Below are 22,483 nucleotides of genomic sequence, written 5' to 3'. Positions count from 1 at the left end.
TCCATAGCGTTAAATTATTCCATGGGGTTTTGTACATTTTCTTGTTGGAAGGTTGTTGGGCAAGGCCTGACATAAATTCTGATGGGACACTTAATTGAGAGCATCTGAAGTACAAGTTAAATAAAGATAGGAAAAAGCAGAACTCTCTGATACATACTTAAACAGTCTACTGACAAAGGTAGCCTTAGTGTGACAGACATTAGGCAGAAGGGAGAAAGCACAATTTTTTAGTTCTAAAAAGGAATTTAAAATTCATTAAGTAGAACCAGCTTATATTACATATGGGGACATTGAGATCCAAAAACTTAACCAGGATTCAGCATATATCTTTAGTTAGTGGCAAGAACTTCTAGATTTAGTGCCCAAGGTAATTAGTGCTCTATTCACTCAGTTTGTTGAGTGATATAATAGCAGTCATTAAGAGTGCTATATCTTGCCCCCCTACAATTGTTACATCTTTTGGTTTTATATTATCTTCATTTCCAAATATATTCCTTCCTTCTCTCCTGGCTATCATGTAATAAAAAAAGAAAAGAGTATTTGCATGTGTCTTTGTGTATGTATATGTTTAGGAAAATTAACTAACACATCAGCTAATTTTGACACTATATATAAGGTTTATCTACTCATAGCTCTGCAAAGAAAGAAGGGAAGTATATTTTTATGGACCCAAATTGGTCATTATAGTTGCATATTATTCCACCTTTTTTTCCCCATTTACATCATTGGAGTCATTATATATATATATTTTTTTTTGTTTGTTTCTACTTCTCTTTCCATCAATTTATATATTTTCTCAATGCTTCTCAGAGATACCCATTAAATAGTAGAAATAAATATTGATAGAGTTTGCCATCCCATCATATATGAAGATATTACTAGCCAATCAGCGGAGCCTGCTTTTAAAGTTATTTTTTAGTGGTAGTGATAAATTTGAGTTGTATTGTCAATAATTTTACCTGATTCCCATTGTATTCAGTGAGAGAGAGAGAGAGAGAGAGAGAGAGAGAGAGAGAGAGAGAGAGAGATGTGGAACAGAATGGAGTGAATTGGCCAGTGATCTGACCAATACAGCTAAGCTATTACAGACCATGAGAATTAGTATTTGGAGATCAGATATAAGATGGTGGTTCAATGGCTAATCTCTTTCTCAGGGTATTGTCAGGCTATTTTGATGATATTATGTGTCTCCAGTAGGCATATAGAGTAGTTAACTCTGTGATCTCCTTGGAAATATGTTCGAAATGCTAATTGTCCCCTCCTATTAACATTCTTTAGCATATTGAAGACATTTGTTACCCTTATTTATAGAGCATTTGCTAATTGTTGATTAACAGTAGTTTAGACATTTCTACAATATTCTGTTAAGGCATCGACTTTATTTTTAATGTTTTTTTAATTTAAAAAACTTTCTCAATTATGTGCAAAGAATTTTTGACATTGACAATTTTGACATTGAGTGAATTTTCTAAAATGTTAAGTTCCAAATTCTTTCCCTCCCTCCTGCTCTACTCCTCTCCTTGTGTAGGAACATTTTAATATCAATTATACATATGATATCATGAAAAACATATTTCTATATTAGCCATGTTGTAAAAGATAACACAGACCCCTCCAAAAACCCAGGAAAAATAAAATTTAAAAAGTATGCTTCAGTCTGCATTCAAAGTTGATTATGTCTCTCTCTCTCTCTCTCGCTCTCTCTCTCTCTCTCTCTTTCTCTCAGTGGGTAGCATTTTTCCTTGTGGGCCCTTTTTAATTGTTTTGGATCATTTTCTTGATCAAAGTAGCTCTCCTTCACAGAAATGCATCAACCTTATCAAATGGAGAAATGACCTTATTATAAATTTGATTATTATTAATGTTCAAACATTTCCAAACTGTGATAGATGTTTTACCATATAAGTTCAAATAAAATTTGTATTGCTTTCAAGTTCTTTAGAATACTACTACTTGAATTAGAAATTAAATTGTTAAAAATATGAAAGATTAATAGTATGATTCTTGCTGTCCCAAACTAGAGATTCTCATTTCTTAAAAATGTATGTTCTGAAGATACATTCTAAACTTGCTGTGATTTCAAGACTATGTTTGCTAATCTGAAGAATAATGGGAAACAGCTAGGTGACTCAGGGGATTGAAAGTCAGACTTAGAGATGAAAGATCCTGGGTTCAAATCTGGTCTTCTTAGCAATGTAACCCTGAGCAAATCATTCAGCCCTCATTGCCTAGCCCTTACTGCTTTTCTGCCTTGGAACCAATACACAGTCTCAATTCTATGACAGAAAGTTTTTTAAAAAATGACCCAAAGGGATGCAGAGCATAGTGTTCTGGTAGTGACTCGATATATAGATAAGCAAAAGTTATTTGATATAGATATGACTCATGTTAAGTCTTAGGTCAGTTTTAAGTTAGTCCTGCAAAGGTATTTTTTTAAAAATTTAATTGTTAATTTAGAGCATTTTTCCAGGATTACAAAAATCATGCTTTTTTCCTCACCTTCCCTACCATATTCGACACACAATTCCACTGGGACCTATTTCCATATTATTATTTGCAATAGGATGATCATTTAGAGTCTACATCCCCAGCCATATCCCCTCGACTCATGTGATCGAGCAGTTGTTTTTCTTGTGTTTCTACTCCCACAGTTCTTTCTCTGGATGTGGATAGCGCTATGTTCTTTTCTCATAAGTCCCTCAGAATTGTCCTGGATCATTGCATTGCTGCTAGTAGAAAAGTCCATTATATTCGATTGTGCCAGTGTCAGTCTCTGTGTATAATGTTCTCCTGGGTCTGTTCCTTTCACTCTGCATCACTTCCTGGAGGTTGTTCCAGACTCCATGGAATTCCTCCACTTTATTATTCCTTTGAGCACAATAGTATTCCATCACCAACAGATACCACAATTTGTTCAGCTATTCCCCAATCAGAGGGCATCCCCTCATCTTCCAATTTTTCTGCAAAGATATTCTTAATGATTCCCAACTTTTTTGGTTGCAATTGAATGACATAATGAATAGAAAGGAGGGTTGACCTTAATGTCAGAAATAATAAAGTAATGATAGCTAGCATTTACCTAGTGCTTTAAAGTTTGCAAAATGCTTTGCAGATATCTCATGTTATCCTTACAACTGGCTTGTGAGGTAAGTGCTGTCATTATCCCCATTTTACATATGAGGATACAGAGAGGTTAGAGGACTTGGCCAGGGCCTCACAGCTATTGTCTAAGGCTGAATTTGTCTTCTGGTCATCTTGACTCCAGGCCCAGAGCCCTGATCACTAGCCTACCTATGCCTGAGTTCAAGCCTCCCCTTTAATTGTGTGATTCTGGGCAAGTTCTTATACTTCTTAATGTCCCACGTGACTCTCTAAGAGTCTAAATTGTAGAAAAAGTGCTTCCCTCCCTGGCAGAGAAGAATTCTTCATGTCAGAGTCTCTCAGAATTAGGGAAATAACAGGTCTAATGCCTAGAAATCTTTTTGATATGTGTAAATCACTCAGATACCCCGTTGATTGTTTCTCATCAGTTATTTATGAGTATGGCCTTTAAGTGAGGCAGAAACCTTCAAATGCTGTGTTTTCTTTTGATGAGAGAGAGAGATTTCTACCTGTCAAGCAGTACAATAATAGTACATATCCGTTCTCAAAAATTACCCGTCACTAATACAAAGCCAACACACAAAAAAAACCCAACTCAGTGACAGAAAAAGATAAGAACTTGAGTTAAAACAGTAGCACAGCATCTGAGAAATGCACAAATAGTACAATAAGTTGTGGCGTTCTCCATAGCCTTGGACTGCTGCTTGGTGTTCTAGTTCACAGGAGGGCAGGCCGGCAGTCTTGAGCAACTCCTTGATTTGATAAAGATGTGAAGTTTGCTTATGGAATTAGGTGTCAAAAGGATTGTAGCTAATGAGTCCTTGTGAAGTGGTTGAGTTTTCTGTGTTCTCCCTTTGTTTTCTGGAGGACAAAATCACACATAAGCTAACACAAAATGTTCCCTGATGTATCAATCGTGTTGGAATAAATTCCTGTTTTGAAACAAGCCTTATAGCAGAACTGACTGTACTTAAGCTCTTCCCTATTTGTGTACAAGGTGTCATGCCATTTGTTTCCCCTCTCTGCATTGTGAAAAGTCTTTAAATGAAAGAAAAAAGATTTGGCAATAAATTCAGTGTAGTGATTTGGAGAAAATACAAATGAGTGTAAGTTTTTTTAACTTGAATATTTTTTTATGTGAAGATTAAGGGTTAAAATAAAATTCCTCCTTCCTTGCATTAGCCATTAAAGCAAGAAACAAGGGTTCTGTTTCTGCCTGTGTTTGTGACCATCATGACTGTTTTCTCCATGTTGGGGAAGTAGTTATTTAAAGTATTGTTTGTGTGAGGTTTTCTTTGGAAGACACGGACAAGGAGACATTATTCCTTTGTGTGTCTGAGGTGTCATTAACTAACCCAACATTTAGTATGTTTTACTCTTGTCTTTCATAAATTTGACAGGCTAGGGGAGGAGAATGAGAATATCAAATTCCAAATCCAAACCATCTCATAATTGCCTTTCAGCATCAATATGTAAAAGGCTCCACTTTTGAATCTTTTCTGTGTTGCACAGGACAATATGATACTTATTTGGGGGAAGGGCTGTGAAGGGTTTCATATTTTAATTTTACAATACTAGTCAGTTCTAGGAAGTAGATGTACATTTTTTTGAGTTGCAAAAAAAAATTTGGGATAAAGGAATAGTAAAAGCTAAATTAAAAACGAAACAAAACCTTGATGGGACCAGAAATATTGGACATTAATAGGCACACTAGGACCTGAATGATTAAAATGTGTCCTCGTCTCTGATTTTATAAATTTGAAAACCGAGGCTCAGATCAATCCACTGGCTCAAATTTATATAGATAGTAGGACCAGGATAGGAACCTAGGTTGTCTGATTCTAAATTTAGTATTCTTTCTACTGTATTATGCTTATTGTCCTATACAAAGCTACAAGTGGTGCAAAAATAAATCTAATTCCTTTCTTTATTAAATTAAAATGAGTGGAGGGGAACTAGATCTTCTTCCCAGGGATTTATAATATTTGACAGTTTACTTAATTTCTTAGACAAACTGCACAGATTCAGTAGTTGGAAAGTACCTTGTAATCCAACTCCATACCTGAAAAAGGATTTCCTCTCTGATACATACTGCATGCTTATCCATCTTTAGCTTATAGATTCCTTCCTTCCTCCCTCTCTTCCTCCCTCCTTTTTTTCCCTCCCTCCCTCCCTTCTTCCTCTTCTGCCTTAGAATCACTTCTGCTTTAGAATCAGTTCTAAGGCAGAAGAGTGGTAAGGACTGGGCAATGGGGGTTAAGTGACTTGCCCAAGGTCACACCACTAGGAAGTGTCGGAAGTCAGATTTGAACCTAGGACCTCTGTCTCTAAGGCTGATCCTCAATCCACTGAGCCACCCAGACGCCCCCTTGCCTGTAGATTTCTAATGAAATATAACATACCACCTCCCAGACCTTCTCTTCCATAGTTACTTCATCCCTTGACATCAGTTATATCTTCTCGAAGTATTTTTCTTGTCTGCCAAAGATACTCATTTTCTTCAGTCATTTCATGTTTTGCTCCTTTTGTCATCCTCCTGAATGTTTATCTTCTCTGAATGCCCACCTAACTTACTTATGTTTTTCTTAAAAATGTGGCATGCAGAAAGTACTTTTGATGCATGTAGTCCAGTATATAGCAAGTGTAGTGGAATTATCACTTTCTGTTTTTGGACCTTCTGCTTTTCTTAGTGCAGCTTACAATCACATTAACTTGTTTTGATTGTCCCATATTACAGCTGACTTCATTTGGGTTTAGAGTTAACAGCAGAACAAACAATAACAATTAAAAACCCAGATATTTTTTTAAACATGAATCGTATTATCCTTCTGAAGTAGATTTTTTTTCAAACCAGCATCTTAGATTTAATTTAGTATTCTAGCCTGTTGAGATCTCTTTGGATCATAATTGTTCCCATTATAGTTAGCTCTTCTTTGCAGTTGTGTGTCTTCTGAAAATGTGATAAGCAGGCGGCTACCTATGTTCAATAGGCATTGAACCATTTACTGAGGCTGGCCAATCAACACAGCCCCTAATAACTGTTCCTACCTTTTTTCCTCTTTTCCCCATGAAAAGGAAGGATGACAGTTTTTGTCAAATGCTCTGCTAAAACCTCAGTATTCTAGATACATACACTAGATCCCATCTAATAGAAAAGGGGAGGGGGAAATTTAATGAATTTGACATGACCTCTTCTTAATGTACTTGGCTCCCTTTTAGAGATATTCACTAAATACTCCTTTAATAAAAGATGTTACAATTTTCCTAGGAATCAAAGGAATCACTTGCCTGTAGGTTTTTTTTTTTGTTTGTTTCTTGAGTTTATGGTACAACATAATAATCAAGTTCATTCATTTCTGAACCATCCTTATCTAGTCTGTTCTATTTATGCACTTTGTTTTTTTATCCAGTATCAAATAATTTTGATGATAACACACAGTATTTGAAATGTGGAAATGTTGTTCCATCTTCACTCCTACTTATTTCATTTTTATGGGATTATTTTTCTATTTTGCTACTCTACTGGAAGTTTATTTATGCTTGTTTCTTTGCTCATTCTCTGAGGTTTTCTAAGGAAACCATCATGTCATTTAGGGACAGTTTTGTCTCCTCTTCAACTATGTTTTTTCACCTTTGATTTCTTTCTCTTTATTATTATTGCTAACATTTCTAGAACTGTGTCAAATAACAGTGAAGAAAAGAGACCTTTGTTTACTTCATAATTCTTCCAAAAGCTGCTAATATTTTTTTATTATAAGTAATATTGGCTTTTGGTTTTAGATATGTACTTTTTATCATTTTAATAGTCTCTTCTGGCTCTCTGCCCCTCATTTATTTTAAATAGTATGCATATTCTTTTGCCTTTTTGTAAAGGTGGAAAAGAGATATTCAAAGGATATGTGGGTTTTTCAATTACCTTTAGAATTTTTTTTCATTGGACTGTCAGTCATTAAAATCTATTTTTTGCTTTCAAGACTTTGCTTTATTTCTGTAGCATCTCCTTAGGAAAGTTCAGAGTAACAGAGCAAACAATTCACTCTTTATTCCCCCTTCCTGCCTCCCTCTTACATAGGTCAGTAGCAAGATGGGGTGGAAAGTTTTTACAAACACTTGCCATCTGTTCCTTTGGGCAAATTACTTAACTTCATACTCTCAGTTTTCTTATTTGTAAAATTGAGATCATAAAGTAATTCATGAAAGTCATTCTGAGGAAAGTGCTTTATAAGTCTTAAAGGGATATATACTTGTGAGTGAGTATTATGAAAGTTAATTTCATTATTATTCAAATAAGTTAATTGAGTACCATTATCACTATCCTTCAAGTCTCACATACTGTTCTCCTTGGTGGACTTTTATATTCCAACTAAATAGTCTCTTGAAGTTGACATTTCATCCACCACTTCTGGCCTATTGCCTATGCCTAGAATTCCCTCACTCTTTAATTCTATCTCTTTTGGAAGTCTTTTGACTTCCTTCAGAGTGAAATAGCACCCCTTATACAGAACCTCTTTTGGTTGTCCTGATCTGTGATTTAACAAAAAAGTTGTTCAATAGCTTATCTATCCTTTTTCTTATCTTTCTTATCTTGAGAATCACAGCATGGATTTATCTGTATCATCTGTATAATTGTTTCCGGTCTTTTTTGTCTTCAGTGCCATTTCTATTATGTCATTCAGCATATTGGGTACTGTACTGTAGTCTAAATATAATGAATGTTTATTGATTTTTACATACGGTAACTTGACTGTATGATGGAGAAAGTACTTTGTTGTAGAAAACTTGACCTTCCTCAAATTTCATCTTAGGTGCTCTGGGTTAGCCGTTTAATTTTTATAGCATGCCAAGCTGTCTGTAAACTTGTATAGAACTCTCTATATAAAAATTCCAATTAATTGCTTTTTCTATTTTCCTTCACTTTCCCATTCTTCTGCTTCCTTCCATGCTCCTAGGCATCTAGGATGCTATTTTTTTTTCTTTTTCCCTCTTTTTCTTTTCCCAGTGACAACCTAGCAATATTTTCTGTCTTCTACTCACCGAAATGTTACTTTTCCATGAATCTACTTTTGATCCCCCCAGGAGAAAATAATCTCTCCTTATTTCCCTCCATTCTCCCATGACAACATAACTGGCTCTATAGAACTTAAAAACATTCATGCCTGTATTGTAGTTATTCATTTTATAATCTTTTTTTCTACTTGATTACACAGTCTTTGAGAGCAGGGATCTCTCTCTCTTGTCTGTTTTTTGTATTCTCCACCCCCTGGACCATGTACTCAGTTGCCCTATTTAATATTTAATTTAAATGAATTGATAACTGATTGTGAGTTATTCTGTTGCTACTATGTATAGCATTACATTTATGGGCTTTTTGTTTAAAAAAAGGCCAACTTCACTGAATATTGAAGTGCAGATTCAGTATCAAAATTGGGGGAAAAGTAGACTAGTTATAGGAATTAAAAAAGAGACTTACTTTTAATCAGCTAATTTACTTGCTATATCTATTTTATAGTTTTTGATATTTCCAGTGCCCTCACATGGCACTGAATGAAATCTTGTTTGATTTGCTATATTGGGTCCAGTTCCCCACCTCTGAACATAGGCTCACGGTGATTTTGAAGCAATTGACATATTAGTATTTACATCTTATGCTTTAGATTTCCTATTTCTAAACATAGGGAGATGAGAGAGCCTGCTTCTGCATTTGGAACAGTAATGAATGCAAAGCAAGAGTTGAACGCCTACCAGAGCTGACATGGAGCTAAAACCCCTCGGTTCTTTTTTGAAAGCCTTTTCGGTGAGGGAAGTAGTATCTACTGTAGTTGAACTTCCACTTTGCCCTTTTCCCCCATAGTCAGCGCCATGGTTAATTAACCACTGCAGTTGCTTGTGTATGCATCATTGGGTTCTCCTTCCCCTCCCGCCCCTCCCCCCAAACCGGACATAGCTCTTATTCTCCCAGTAATGATAGTAATTGGTGCTAGGACAGACCTTTTACTCATCCTTCTCTGAGCACATTTCTTATGGCAGGTGTCTAGTTTTTAATTAAGTGCTAATGAGCATGCCTAGCAGACCGTGAGGCTGCTGCCAACTTCTCCAGTTTTATGTCTTGCTGTTGCTGAGCCCCTTAACAGGTGACAGAGCAGGAATTAGTGTCTTTGAAACGACAGGAAGGTGATTATATGCATAAAGTAATTGTTACTGTGATCTTAAAATGGTAAATGCCTCGTTTAGATACACTTTTCCAGAGTACTCTCCTCGGTGTCTCTGCTCCGGCCTGGTCCCTGGCTTTCTTCTCATTAGGCATGGCTTTACTTCAGGGGTGGTAAGGGAGATTTATGTGCGAGGGGCTCGGCCCCCTCTCCCCGAGACGGCTGGTTTGTTTTTCAGATGATGAGGGGTGGGAAGGGGGAGGCTTGCAATGGATTTTTAAATTCCATACAAATATTTGCCTGATTTCTGATGATAAATCACACAATTTTACCTTATACACGGAAGGTAGAGAGATTTGAAGAGAGTATTTATTGTTCTATTTAGAAATCAGTGAGAAGGTAGTGCTTGGGGCCCTGACTGAAGAACGAGCATGATTTAGTGCAGTAGGGACAGTCTAGGCGAGCCATCAATAAAACAAGCAGTTGAGGCCTAGGGAAGTTACCACAAATCAGGGCCTTAATTTTGGGATCTGACAGGGCACCTTAGAAATTAAGCTTTAATCATTTTTACTTTCTTCTAAACCTAGTTTTATATCTGGCAGCTGAAATGTGGCTAAATTTATGTAGCATTGCCTTTTCTTGAGAATTTTTCATTGCACTCAGCAAGCTATTAAGTGTAATTTGAGAGAAAAGAATACCTTTTTAAATGGGGGCAGATTTATTGTGGGGTGGGGAGAGAGGGTGATGGCAGAGTGTTGTGTTCGGTGGCTGGAGGGGAGAAGGGAGGGGGATCCTTGTCCCCGCCTGCCAATCGCTAGCTGTGTGTCCTGGGATTGTACCGACTGTCGAGGCACTTTGTAAATGAGGATGGTTGAGGTTCCCTGTAGCCCCTCCCATCTCTGTCAAATGCTGGCTCCTGGATAAACCACTTACACTGGCCACTCCCTGGGGAGCGGCCAATCACAGAAGTGCACTCTGAGGCGGAAGGGACCATGCCCAGCCAGGAAGACTTCTTTACAAAAATCAGGGAAAGAATCACCCAGATTTTCTTCTTGTTCATTTACTTCTAATAAACATTACTTCGCTTCACCAGGGAAGCAATTCCATTATTTAGGGCGTTCTAATTTTTCAGTTATTCTAACTTACTGCGAACCCATATCTGCCTCCCTGCTATTAACTTATTTTTTTAAAAATAAGCCTCACCTACGATCTTAGTCAATGCTGTGTATGGGTTCCAAAGCCAAAGAGTGGTCAGGACCAGATGATTTGCTCAGGGTCACGCAGCTAGGAAGGTTCTGAGGGCGAATTTGAACTCTTGCCCCCAGGCCCAGCCCTCAATTCATTCACTGAGCCACCTAGCTAGCTGCTGCCTTCCAATGCTACTTCCAGGAGATGGTCCTCCTTCTGACCTCAGGAGTTAAGCAGAATAAATTTAACCCCTCTTCTGCAGGACAGCCCTTCAATAAGAAAGCAACTGTTTTCCCACCTGGTTTCTTTATTCCTTTTACCAGATGACAAAAATCAGTTTGGTAGCTTGCCACGGTGGTGTTAGAGTAATGCAAGGTTTGTGGTTAGAAGGAGATAAGAGATAAAACAAATTCATAAATGGAGATCCCGGCCACTGATCTCGCTCATTTAAATAACCTAATTGGTTGGGTCTGTGGTAATTAAAAGTAACATGTTTTTAGGGTAAATCGACATAATACTAGTTAACATTTATATAGTACTTACTATGTGTCAGATACTGTGCTAATTGCTTTCTAATTATTGTCTCAGGCTATTCTCACAGCAACCCTAGGTGGTAGGTGCTTTTATTGCCCCATTTTACAGACAAGGAAACTAAGGCAAACTGGTTAAGTGACTTGCCCAGGATCACACAGCTAGCAGTTGTCTGAGGATGGTTTTGAACTTTGGGTCTTCTGACTCTAGGCCATTGTGACATTTAGCATCTAGGGATGGAGGAATTATAGTTCAGGAAGAGTTGGGTATGGGTTAAAAAATATTAATACATGACTCATGATCCTTGATCATAGAGCTAACCATGTTTACTTTTTCTCCCTCCTCTTCCCTCTGTGTCTTCTTTCTTCCCCTCTTTTACCTCTCCTTCCTCTCTCCTCATGCCCTCATTTCACGGTTCTGTTTTCTTCTGGGAATGGCCAACAACCCCCTGCCCACAGCAGCAGCAATTGCAGGCTCAGCATCTCTCTCATGGCCATGGACCTCCAGTGCCTCTCACACCTCACCCATCGGGACTCCAGCCTCCTGGGATCCCGCCCCTCGGAAGCAGCGCTGGCCTCCTCGCCCTCTCTAGTGCATTGAGCGGGCAGTCTCACTTGGCAATAAAAGATGACAAGAAACATCATGATGCAGACCACCACAGAGGTGAGAGGCATGGCAAGCCTGATTAGGACCTCATTCTTTGTCAAATGAATATTCATACAATGCTGCAAAGTTGTGTCCATCTCCTAAAGAAATCCCAAGTTTATATAAAATGAGAGAAAAGGAACTGTCAAAAACCTTTTTTTTTTTAATTTTTTTTAACCACTGAAACACTGAAGTTTTCAGTGTTGGAAATGATGGGGATTTAGAGGCTTTCTCTCACTATAGATTGTGGGGCTTTTTTTTTTTTTGACATCTTGGCAACTGCTTAATGTAATGTCAGTGGCCTGCACCATATTATGAAAAACTGTTAACTGCTTTAATTGGGTGATTTTCAAAGAAAGTAATGTTGTGAAATGGGGTGAAATGAAAGTTAAATTTGAAAGTGAATGTGTTCAAATGAAAGGTTAGATAATTGCATCTGTTACTACTTAGTTTCATAGGCTTTAATTCTAGTATGCATTAAATATTGGGCAAAATTGCACTTGACTAATTTTTGAAGAAAAGTAATTTATTCTGTCATGAAATTTAAAAAATAGGCTTTGTGTATGGTTAAACTGTAAATCTTATGTTTACAAAATACTGTAATTTTCAGGAAATCACTGTATTAGGAATGTGCAATGACTTATATAAATAAAAGCCATTTTTAAAACTGTTCGGGGCTTGTGTTCTAATTTTTCCCCCCTTTTTTTTATTTCTGTTCTTGCCTCTCTGTGTCTGAACGGGCATGTCTGTGCGTTTCTTGGTAACCACGGGATCAGACAGAGAACCGGGCACAGTAAGTACTGAAACTCCTCACATAAAAACAATCTATTTTCCCAACACTTGCCCAGACTTCACTTCTCTTTCTCTCTCCCAACACACACTCACACACACAGCGTCCTGCTTTGTTCATTTTTGTTTTGTGTTTTAATGAAAATCTTGGTTTTCCTTCCAAAGGATCGATTTCGTTGGGTCAGGCTACAAGACAATTAATTGTCTTAAAAGTTTTGTCCTTAGTGACAAAGAGCACTTTGTCACTCTTTGTCACTCTTTGTCACTACAGGCAATTGCTTGCTGTAGTTGTTGAGTGTTTGGTGTGGATAATAAACTCATAGTTGTACATGGACTTCAGGTTGCCTTTAAGAGATGTGTAGACTCTTTTTAAGAGAACCCTCCAGGTGAGAAATCTGAATTCATAGGGAGTGAGTTACTTCTGAGTTATTCCCCTGTAATATGACTTAGCTACTCGGTTTGCCCTGGCCCCATAGTTTCCCTTAAGTATTTACCCCTGGCAGAAATTTCAATTTTAAGTTAAGTTAGATTAAAATTTGTATTTGAGGTAAATTCTAAGAAAGCCAGGCAGTTTAGGTGAAGGTACTGTGTGCATATGGGTCTTGTTTAGTGTTGGTCCATTTTGTATCCTCCACAGTACCTCCCTGTCTCCTTCCTGGTTGGCACTGTTTGATGAAAATGGGTTTTAGAGACTAGAACAACAATAAAAAGAAACTAAGAATAGGAGCTATTACTGCCTACTATCATGACTTCTCTTTTCTTTGGTCTCTGTCCCATTTAACCTCCCCTCTACCAACTTTAGAGACTTAAGAAGATTGAAGAGTTGTGGTCATCTCATGTGTGATAATTATTGTATGGGGTAAACTAAGATACTCTACTTAACTTTTTGTTCCTTATCACATTTCATAGCAAAGATCTTTGGAGCTCTAGGAAGGAGACCCCCTAAATGCTTGTAAAAATGAAAAAAAAAGCCTAATAATTCCTCCCCCACCCCTTTTCTACATAAGCTCAGAAGTTAACAATAGTTACTCTTGAAAATCTTTGTGAAAATGTGTTTGGTTGAATTGTTGCTAGGGAGACTGATATTTGGTGAACTCCTCTGTTACTTTAAAATAAATTGTCAGATACTCTCTTCAGAATGTGCAAAGAAAACATCTGAACTAGGGAACATACATGGTGTCAAATGATGACGGTAAATGGAACTTTTAGTATTTAATGTCAGGATCTGTACATTTTATCATCCATGGATAGTTCCATAAATTGCTAGCATTTTCCTTATTCCTATTTTTGTTCTAGAACGAGGATTCTTAAGATTTTTGTGTGTGTGTTAAAGACCCTTTGGGCAGGCCTATGAAGTCTACAGACCCCTTCTGAGACCAATACTCTTAAATACATAAAATAAAATACACTCGATGTAAAGGGAACCAATATAGTGAAATGCAGTTATCAAAATATTTTTTAAAAGAATTCACGGATTCCCAGGTTAAGAATGTCTGTTCTGGAATGTCAAAAGGTACAAGCTACCATTAGATTAGATAACATAAGTAGCATATAAGGGGTTATTTGTTTATGTGTGTGTCCTTGAATATAAAGAAGCACATCTATGCATATGTATATGTATGTGTGTTTATATGTCTATGTATGTGTATATAATGATAACAGTTACATAAGACACTGTCAGGCACTGGACTAAAAAATGCCTAAATTATCTTAGTTGATTCCAACAACAGCTCTGGAAAGGTAGGTGCTATTATTTCCCCCATTTTTACAGATAAAGCCTAGTGCCCCATCTACTGTGTACATGTACACAGTCTGTATAATTTTCTAAAAAGGTAATACTTATCCAATAAGATAAATAGGCGCTTTTCACAATGATCGGTTCCCTGTGTTGCGCTAATGAATGAAAATGGCCACGGTCTGCATGGTGTTGGCAGGTATGGATGGTTTATAATTTGCATCTCTGGAATACTCATATCAATATGACCAAACTCCAGTGGGGAAATGGAAGAAATGAAGAGATGTCCAAAAGTCAGTAACATCTTCTATTTCCTATCTAGCAAATATATGCAATAGATTGACATACTGCTATGTGTGGTTTTGGACATATCGATGGGATCAATTTCCTGTAATTTTTAAGAACCAGAGTTGTTGTTGTTTTTGTCGCATCAATGGCATAAATAAGAAATATTTTACACATTTACAGTGGTGGGATGGGATTACCCTAGATTTCCCAGGTTAGTATATATTTTTGAGAAATTGAGAATTTTCAACAGCATGTAGTTTTAGAGAAATCTAACAAAGTTGAAAATGATACTTTAAATTTAAAATTTTTTAGACAAGCTGTATAATATTTTAAAGTAACTATATGCTATTTGTTTTTAGAAATTTATTGAATTGAGCTCCCTTGTATTGCAAAATGAAAATGCAAAGACATTGCATAAACTAAGTTAAAAAACCAATAAATCATAGCTCATTGATCTTTGCATTTTTTCCCTAATACTTTATTTTTTGTATCTCAGGAGGAATCCATAGTATTGGTTGCTTTAGTGTTTTCAGATTAAGAATACAGCTAGGATACCTATCACCTTATAACTCCATTAGCTCATTAGTTTATAGTGCAAAGCAGGTAGGTATCACAGTTTTGTAATCTGAGCTTTTCATAGACCTGACTTAAATGCGGCTATATAGCAAGTAGATGAATGGTGTTTCCTTTTCATCAGTATGATTTGGCTACTTTTTTTTCTTTTTAAAGGAATACATTTTTGATTCTTGCACTTGATTCCAAGTTGAATGTAAGAATTAAAGAGTATTTGTAGGTAATTAGGAAAATATGCATCAATACTTTAAAAAACAATAAATGTTATAGTTTGAAATTCTAAGACCTAGTACCTGGTAAAAAGAAACATGAGTATATATATTGTGAGGGTCACTGATGACTAACAGTAACAGGGGGCTTGGGAGAGCTGTCTGTTTTGTTACCCTTTAGCTTTTTCTTCCCTTTCTCTCCCCATATTAGCCCATTGTTTACATAAAAAATAAAAGTTGGACCTTTAGATTGGGACAAAGTTCTGTGTATTAGGGAATGCCTTAGACATATTCGATCATCTTCAATATTTAATGGATTTTTTCCAGGAAGGATGAACAGTTTTATATTTATATTAGAAAATCAAGATTGAACTTGATCACATTTATGACCAAGTTTATTTAATATAAACAGAAGTTACCAGTTAGTGAGACCATCTAGAAGGGAAATATTTTATTGTTCAGTCTAAGAGGTTTCAAGGACAAGGTCTTTAGATCACATAATTCAGCCATACTAAATCTAATTGTTTTTAAATTGTGAATTGATAGGAATTTTAGGAGACTCTGATTATAAGATTCTTTTATCTCACAAAGGCCCAAGAACCTAAAAATTTTTTCTTAGGTGTTTTTATGTTTGAAAAGTTACCAGAGTAGGACCATTAAGCAAGGAAATACTACAGCAGCAGGTAGCAACTATAAAACTTTAACTCTTAATATTTAGAATTTTATTTGAAAAAAAATTAGACCAAGTCTTTGATTGCTGGTTATAACTGAACAAAGGTCCATACAGAAAGATGTAGAATTAGTGGCATTTTCCCTGTCACTTTTGAAGAAGGAAACATGGTTAGTCATTGGTGCTTTAGCTAAAGGGCTTACCAGATTCTTGTATGGGGGAGCATCTAAAGCTAAAATTCTCCTTGAGTAGTTGATGAGTGTAGTATAGAACATGTGAAAAATTGATTTACAGAGTTTAATCAAAGTTTAGAGCTAAAAATGGATCTTAGCAATTGAGATTGACTAGTTTAAGCTAGTGGTATATCCGGTACTAGAAATTAAGTCTCTGGATAACTTCTCCAGCGTTATCCCCACTATACCATGCTAATTTATTTTTCAAAGTTGTTTTTTTTAAACCTTTTTACAGTTTTGCTAAGATGGTTCTTTTTAGGAAGTACACCCACCAAAAACCTGTTGCTAAAGATCTGACTTCATCTTTCTTTTTTAGCACACACATAGTAGCACTTTAATTGTTTGTTGGGTTTATATTTCTCTTAGTTCTTTTGTGGACAGAAGAGGAATTCTTTGTACCACAACAGAATTTGTGCTCTTTGAATAAAAGAACATTTATTATTTTAAGTATAAAATGAAATTTCTCCTAGAGTGTAGGACAGTTTAGACCAGACTTGAAATACACGTAACATATTTAATTCATATTCCAAAGTCAGTGTTCTGTAGTTTCTAAATTAATAGTGTAAAGAGCTATCTTGTCAAAGCTTGTAATCTGGTTTTTTTATATTGTTTATGTAATCTAATTTTTCAATACCCATGTCTAGTTCAGAGAGAAGACAGGAATGCCATATTTTGGGGGCTTAAGATTCATTTAGTTTTTGTTTTAAATCCATTATTTCACAGTTGTTTATGGGTATTTTTAAGGTCTGAAATTAGTATTACTGTCTTCAGCTGCATTCAGTAAAACTCTTTTTACAGTCTTCCTGTAGCCTAGCTTTTAGAAATATAAACCATTTCAAGCAATACTAGCCCAGAAATGCACAAATGTGTGATGGATATGATGCATTTACACAAGTGGCTTTTACTGTCATATAGTTCTACCCTTGTTATATGCCACTGATCTCTCCTTTTCAGTAACTAACTCTGATACTCAATTTGCCAAAAGATACAAAAGGAGGAAGAGATGTTTAGCATTATGTATAATTTTCAAACTTACCTATAACAAGGAATCACTAGGAAAAAAAAGATGAGAGCCTGAGATATTTCATGGTTAATTTTTCTTTTTATTAAAAAAATCATGAAGGGAAACACCTTAAGTTTAATTCCTGAACGACAAAGGAAGAAACATTCATTAATTGTGCCTACTTTAACTTGATTCTTATAACACTCCTGTCAGAGGAAGATGCTATTATTGGCCCCATATTTCTAATAGAGAAGGTTAACATTCAAGTGGAATTAAAAGCCCTTTTGCTTTATGTGGGGGTGGGGTGGGTTGGGGGGGTGGTGGTGGTATAGAATGTCCCAAAAGTCTTCATGCAGTAATAAGACTTTTGAGATTGCATATTTGAGAATGCACACACATGGAGGCAAAAGATAGCCTTTTATGAAAACTTTTGTACTAGTTAAGGTCAATATATTCTTTTAGGTTGTTAGGCAGTAAGGGCCAGGCAATTGGGGTTAAATGACTTGCTCAGAGTCCTACCGTGGAAGTATCTGAGGTCCCCCCTGACTCCAGGCTTGAGGCTCTGTCCATGGTGCTACCTAGCTGTTCCATTAATCTTGAATTTCAGGGAAATTGGTCCCAATTTCTCAGACTAGCTCCTATGCCATTCCCCATTCCCCACTTCTCCTTCCCTCTCTCTGTTTTACAGAAATAAGGAAGTTGAGTCTGAGAAAGATTAAAATGACTTTACCAGGGTCATGCAAACAGGATTTGAACATTAGAGAACTGAGGGTCTGTAACCTCAAACTCTGTGCCCTTTTCCATTGGATCAGTCAAGTAGTGCTTTACTAGTAAGTGCCTACTATTGAATCTGCCCAGATTTCACAGCTTTTGCTCCACATCGGATTCCATAAAAACCCTCAGCCTTGCTCCAGTTCTGCGACTATATCCCCTATTTTGGGATAGATCTCATTATGCTGAAACCATGCTTTACTGGATGATGAGGAGAATGATAGTGTTGAATTTTAGCAAAATGCTACAAAAAATAAAGTTTTGAAATCATATGATGCTTACCATTAAATAAGGCCCAATGCTGGATTATTTGGGGAAAGCAAGAAGATAGCTAGGGATGGAAGGATGTTAATAAAGGCACAAAAAGGCAGTTGACTTAAGATCTCTTATAACCGTTTAAAATTCTGCTTATCCTCTCATTTCACAGCTAATAGGAATTAGTAATATATACCATGATAGCATTGTATACTGTGTACCAGCACAGTGGTACTTTCCCATATTTTGAGTTTAAGTATTTTAAGTAGATATATTTCTTTCAGATCCATCTATTGGGGTAACCAGGGCTTTGAGGTGTGTTGTAGCTGCTAATTTCCCCTTTTGCCCTATCTGCTGATAACTGAGGATTCTGCCTTAATGTGTTAGAAAGTCAATCATTTAGTCTTTAAATGTATAGCAAAATCTATGAATGACCAATTACACTGAAAAAAAAAGTGCAGCTTGTGGCAATTATTTAATTGCTGCCAGGTGTAGATAAAGAAGGCACACAGATGTGATGAGGTGCACTGTCACCTAATTGTTATAATGTTCAGCGTAAAGTTAATTGTCGATGTGTAGAGTGTGCTAGCAAATTAAGTTCCCACTGCCTGAGTATAACAGGATAAATGAGGTATCGCGAGCTCCCAATCTGTACCTCTGACACAGATACTTTTCTTGTGGGTTGGAGAAAGTCTCCAAGGGTAATCAGCATGGCAGTAAAAAAAAATCCATTTGAGTGATGTGCATTATCTTCACATTAGGGAAACCTGCCCAGCTCTCTGAGTACCCATGAGTGAGTTTTCCTTTTTATGTTTGCCACGGATGGTTTCATGGTTTGAATTTGGTTGGCAGAAAAGTTGCTTTGAGGTCCCAGGATGTTTGAAGGGTATAGAACAAACATTCTGGTAAGTGACAGAAAGTAATGGTTCATTAAGTTTACTTCGTTTTTTCCCTCAAGTTATTTACAAAAGCATATTGGCCCATATGTACAAGTATTAATGTTGAAGGGAGAAAAGTAAAAATATGAGGAATAAAATGTAAGGATCAACTTTACAAATGTTATATATCATCTGATATAACAGTTCCTAACTATTTTGAATATGAGGACCCCCTGTTAACATCAAAACATCATTTAGTGTTCCATGTAATAGTGGTTTTACTCCCTTAGTATTCATTGCTTAATAAAATGTAGTTTTGGGAAACAATCAAAAGGAACTTTTTGTCATTTTGTATTTTCCTCAATTAGTCTTATTTAACAAAAAATAGAAATGCATTTATTTTCAGTGCATGTTATTCAGTCCACAGAACACTTAATCTGATGATTTTTCTGATGCTGCATGTTAACACATGAATTTCTGGATAGGCAGACCCCTTGCAGTCATTCTGAGTTGGCTGTCCAGGATCAAATTTACAGGTTGGAATCCACTAATGTAGATATTTTACCGCTTTATATTTCAGCCAGGCAGGTAGCATCCCCAAGATGTCTAGGAGACGGAAAGGAATAACCAGGTTTAACTTAAGGCCTATTCTGACTCAGCCAGGTGTGCTCTGACATTTGTTAGGTTACTCAATTAAAGCTACATGACTTAAGTAGAATGATGATTTCCCATTACCTTTGGACTTTTATTTCCATTATATAACCAGAGAATCTATTGAGCCTTTCAACCCAGGACATTAAAACCTTTTCCTAATTGGTGAGCTGGATAGTGCAGCACATTCAGGGGAGGAAGGAAGAGGACCTGGTACACGTCTCCATAAAATTATGTTGCACAAATGGCTTTGAGAGTGCTCTGTAATGTATGGTACATTAGCCCATTTAAGATATTTTAAACATGCACTTATTCACAATGTGCCATTTTCTAACTGGCACATTCCCCTTTGGATCCATCACATCCCTGCCATTAGCTAGGGGGCTGTTCTGTCCCCCCCCCCAACTTCTTTCCCTTCTCCCCTCCTCTGTTTATATTGTGTCACAAGTCACCCACTTTCATCAGTGCTGTAGCTTCCTTGGCATTGGACTTCTCCATGACTGAAATTCTGCCTAAACCACAAAACCCACAAGTAAAAAGATTCCCTGCTGAATACGAGCTCCCATAATTTCACATTTACTTACCAGGTGGCTATTCTCATGGATGGAACAAGCCCATATTCACACCATTGTTATGATATTTTGCATGTGGTATGGATGTGTATCAGTACAGATAAGATGTGCTATTCATACTTTTTAATATCTATTCAGCCCAGCAAGTTGTTTCCAGCTGTGGTACCAAGAGAAACATTTCCGCATTGCTCATGTGCAAAAATATACTTATCATTCTGTATATTTAGTGCATCACCTCTCAGGAGGTAGATTGACTATCGTCATCATGGATTCTCTCAGTTTTGGTTGGGCATCACCTTGATCAGAGTTCTTAAATCTCCTAAAGTCCTTTTCTGTTTTTGTGATGATGCCGTTATTGTATAGATTTTTTTTTTTCATTTTGTTCACTACATTTCATCAGTTGATACAAATCTTCCCAGGCTTCTCTGAAAACATCTCTTTCATTTCTTACAGAATAACATCCCGTGACATTCATACACAGTTTGTTCAGCCATTCCTCCAAATGATGGGTCATTTACTTAGTTTCTAGTTCTTTGCCATGATAGAAAGAGCTACTATAAATATTTTTGTACATATGTCCATTTCCTCTTCCTTTGATCTTTTTAGGGTAGGTTTAGTAGTGATATCTAAGATCTATCTGTAAAGTAAACATACATGCTAGTAAAAAGAAACTCAGATTGCTCAAGGGAAAGGGACCCACAATAGTTTCATTTAAAGGCAAAATTGATTTTTGGAAAATAAAATAATAGAGGAAATGGAATATAGTACAAAGAGCACTGAATCTGAACTTGGAGAACCTGGATTCAGATCCTAGGCCTACTATTTACTATGTGACCTTCAGCAAGTCAGTTCACTTCTCCTGGCCCTCAGTTTTTAACCTATTTTTAAAAGGAGACAATTAGGGCAGCTAATGTGCCGTGATGCTTAAAATGCTGGACTTTGGGTCAGGAAAGCCAGAATCTGAATCTTGCTGTACACATTTACTAGCTCTGTGACATCAGGGCAAGAAGTCACTGATTTAATAATATATTAATAACAAGAATAACAATAATAACCATTTCACAAGGGTTATGAGGTTCAAATGAGGTTATATATATATATATATATATTTTTATATGACGTCTTTGCAAATCTTAAGTAGTGAAATGCTAGTAACTATTGTTATAGCTCAAAATGGTCCTGTTTAGCTCTAACTCTATTTTTCTATGGAAATGCTGATATTTGGAGCTCCTCCCAAAGCATCTCTTGAATCTAATCTCATAAATGGCCCACAGTTTATGGGTTCAGGCTGGCAGAGGTACCAAATACAATTAATTAAAAAAAACCCAACATATAGTATGGCCTTGGGAATGTTGGGCACCAAATGGAGCTAGAAAGATTTGTAAGATGATTCCTTTATCAGTGAGAGTTCTTGAATACTGATTTCTGTGTTTCTATGTTTGGTTATTTTGAGATAAATGATCAAAGCAAACTTACAGTCCTACAGGACCATGGTGTACAACTTGAGAAGGTGACTAATCCACTTATAATACTCAATGACACATCCAGAGTGACTGTGGATGTCTATAAAATTGAGTATAGTGTGTATATAAAAGATCTGTGTAGATTTTAAGTAGTTTTTCTATGAAAAAAAATGTGATTTCCCAAGCATAAAGACATTAGAATATGAAGTATAGTGAGACACTTTCATATATTGATTTCTTCCAATAATTTTGCACTTACAGACAATTTCTTCGTCTTTTCCTTTCTCATTTATATCTTCGTGGTTATAAATGAGGGTGCCTGGGAATAGAGAGAGTGCTAGAATTGGGTGTCAAAAAACTTGAGGTCAAATGACGTACTGGACATTGCCCAGAATGTGGCCCTGGGCAAGTCACTTAACCTCTAACTGCCTTAGTGTCCTTATCTGGAGATTGAAGATAGTACCATTCTGCAGGGTCAGTATAAAATGAAGTAATATTTGTAAAAAGTGCTTAGTAAACTGTAAAACTTAATATAAATGCTATTATTATTATCTCATGTATAGAATATTTCAGGGAAAATTATTTTTTTAAGCATACTTATTTCCATACTCAATTTTAGGTTTTCACAATTATATGTAAAAAGTCTCAAAATGACAATTCAGATTAAGTCAAGTTGTGAAAAAAGGGAAAGATTAATAATTCTTAATTTTAAGTTCATTAATAAGTGTACAAGGAGTTTGATATTCATTATTATGGTATTTTTTGAGTCATAGCATAA

General features: G+C 36.4%; 1 protein-coding gene across 8 annotated transcripts in view; it reads left to right on the top strand.

Moving 5' to 3' along the window:
* TLE1 (TLE family member 1, transcriptional corepressor) overlaps nt 1–22,483 on the top strand; it is a 117,167-nt gene that overhangs the window by 47,467 nt on the left and 47,217 nt on the right. For 5 of the 8 annotated variants that reach the window (XM_056805939.1, XM_056805938.1, XM_007498937.3 and 2 more), the window contains 2 exons: nt 11,429–11,633; nt 12,392–12,408. In XM_056805939.1, coding sequence (XP_056661917.1) covers nt 11,429–11,633; nt 12,392–12,408 — 222 coding nt within the window. The remainder of the gene's footprint in view (nt 1–11,428; nt 11,634–12,391; nt 12,409–22,483) is intronic. The other 3 variants (XM_056805940.1, XM_007498938.3, XM_007498933.3) reach the window with 1 other exon arrangement.

Source organism: Monodelphis domestica, chromosome 7 (genome assembly GCF_027887165.1).
Source record: "Monodelphis domestica isolate mMonDom1 chromosome 7, mMonDom1.pri, whole genome shotgun sequence".
NCBI classification, from domain to species: domain Eukaryota; kingdom Metazoa; phylum Chordata; class Mammalia; order Didelphimorphia; family Didelphidae; genus Monodelphis; species Monodelphis domestica.
This window is presented reverse-complemented; position numbering and strand designations above follow the sequence as displayed.